This window comes from Papaver somniferum, unplaced genomic scaffold, assembly GCF_003573695.1.
Source record: "Papaver somniferum cultivar HN1 unplaced genomic scaffold, ASM357369v1 unplaced-scaffold_16508, whole genome shotgun sequence".
Classification (NCBI taxonomy): Eukaryota; Viridiplantae; Streptophyta; class Magnoliopsida; order Ranunculales; family Papaveraceae; genus Papaver; species Papaver somniferum.
In genome coordinates, this window is record NW_020626051.1 from 1 (window position 1) to 1,123 (window position 1,123).

The 1,123-nt window shown below is 35.8% G+C and overlaps 1 protein-coding gene across 1 annotated transcript; it reads left to right on the forward strand.

The window, feature by feature from the left end:
- Positions 1 to 65: 65 nt before the first annotated feature.
- On the forward strand, positions 66 to 1,087 carry LOC113337637 (the record flags this gene model as incomplete). The annotated part of the gene is made up of 4 exons (XM_026583262.1): positions 66 to 132; positions 223 to 375; positions 487 to 759; positions 893 to 1,087. Coding segments are annotated over 4 exons (688 nt in total), but the record flags the coding sequence as incomplete, so codon positions are not given.
- Between the last annotated feature and the right edge of the window lie 36 nt (positions 1,088 to 1,123).

Consider the following 1,123-nt stretch of genomic DNA (forward strand, 5'->3'; position numbering starts at 1 on the left):
AACAGTAAGTGCGCAGAACTCCTAATAATTAATATGCTGAACTATTAATTAACAAATTAATACAGAAAAACAAAAAACAAGCATATGTACTGAATTTAATAGAGGTTACTTACAACATTTCTGATTGTAGAGGTATGCGGCATACCGTATGCCATTATTCTTATTTGCATGCTTACAAGAAATTTTAATTGTTTTTAACATGGTTAAACTTTTGGTTTGTAGATATCGCATCGTCCATTGTACAGCGGTTTCCAAGACTGGTTACTGAGAGGACGAAAGTAGCTAAGATATGTGGATTGGAATTGATTGCAGAAAGGCCGTTTGCATTTGCAAGTGGAAGGAAGCGTACATTCTGGGAACGCTGCATCTATTCATGTTTGTTAACTATCCTAACTAAATTTGGGTTTGAAATAGTCATTCATTGAGAAAAAAAATATGTTTTTTCAATGTCTAATATATTTATCCAAAAGCGGTAAAATGACGCAGCCATTCAAGTGAACATTGGTTCTACATATCATTCAAACCACGCGGACAACACCAAAAGTAGCAAAGAGGAGCTTCTTCTTGAAAGCTTGGAAGCAACCAGTGGAGATGAAGAGAACCCGCTTGAAAGATTTGAGGGCTCCCATTCAGATAAAGAAAACTCGTCCTCTAACTCAGAAAACTCAGAAGGAGACAACGCAAATGTTTCTACCAGCGGTAATCGAGGAATACTGCTCAATCTCATCTCGTCTTACCTTATGCCCGCCATGAAACAAGGTTTCTATCTAGTTATTTTAAATTTTCCACTTAGGCGTTGTTAAATATAGATAGATGGATATTAAATCTGACTGACGAGTTTTAAGGTTTTATCCTATTGTGACAACTGACAAGCATTGATTGTTCTTTACAGTGGCTCGTTTCAAACGAATATACAATCAATTATACAATGAAAAAATGATGCATAGACAAGCTTATGAGTTGGTTGAATGTATGCTTTCACAACTCCATAAAAGAATGAATAGGCAAAAAGTAAGTGCTTTTTTTGAGACATCTAACGTCATCAAGACGGCTACAAAGCAAGGAACCATAGAACTTGTAGAGCAATGTATTAAAACCTTTCCGTACCTGATGAAGTGTGATA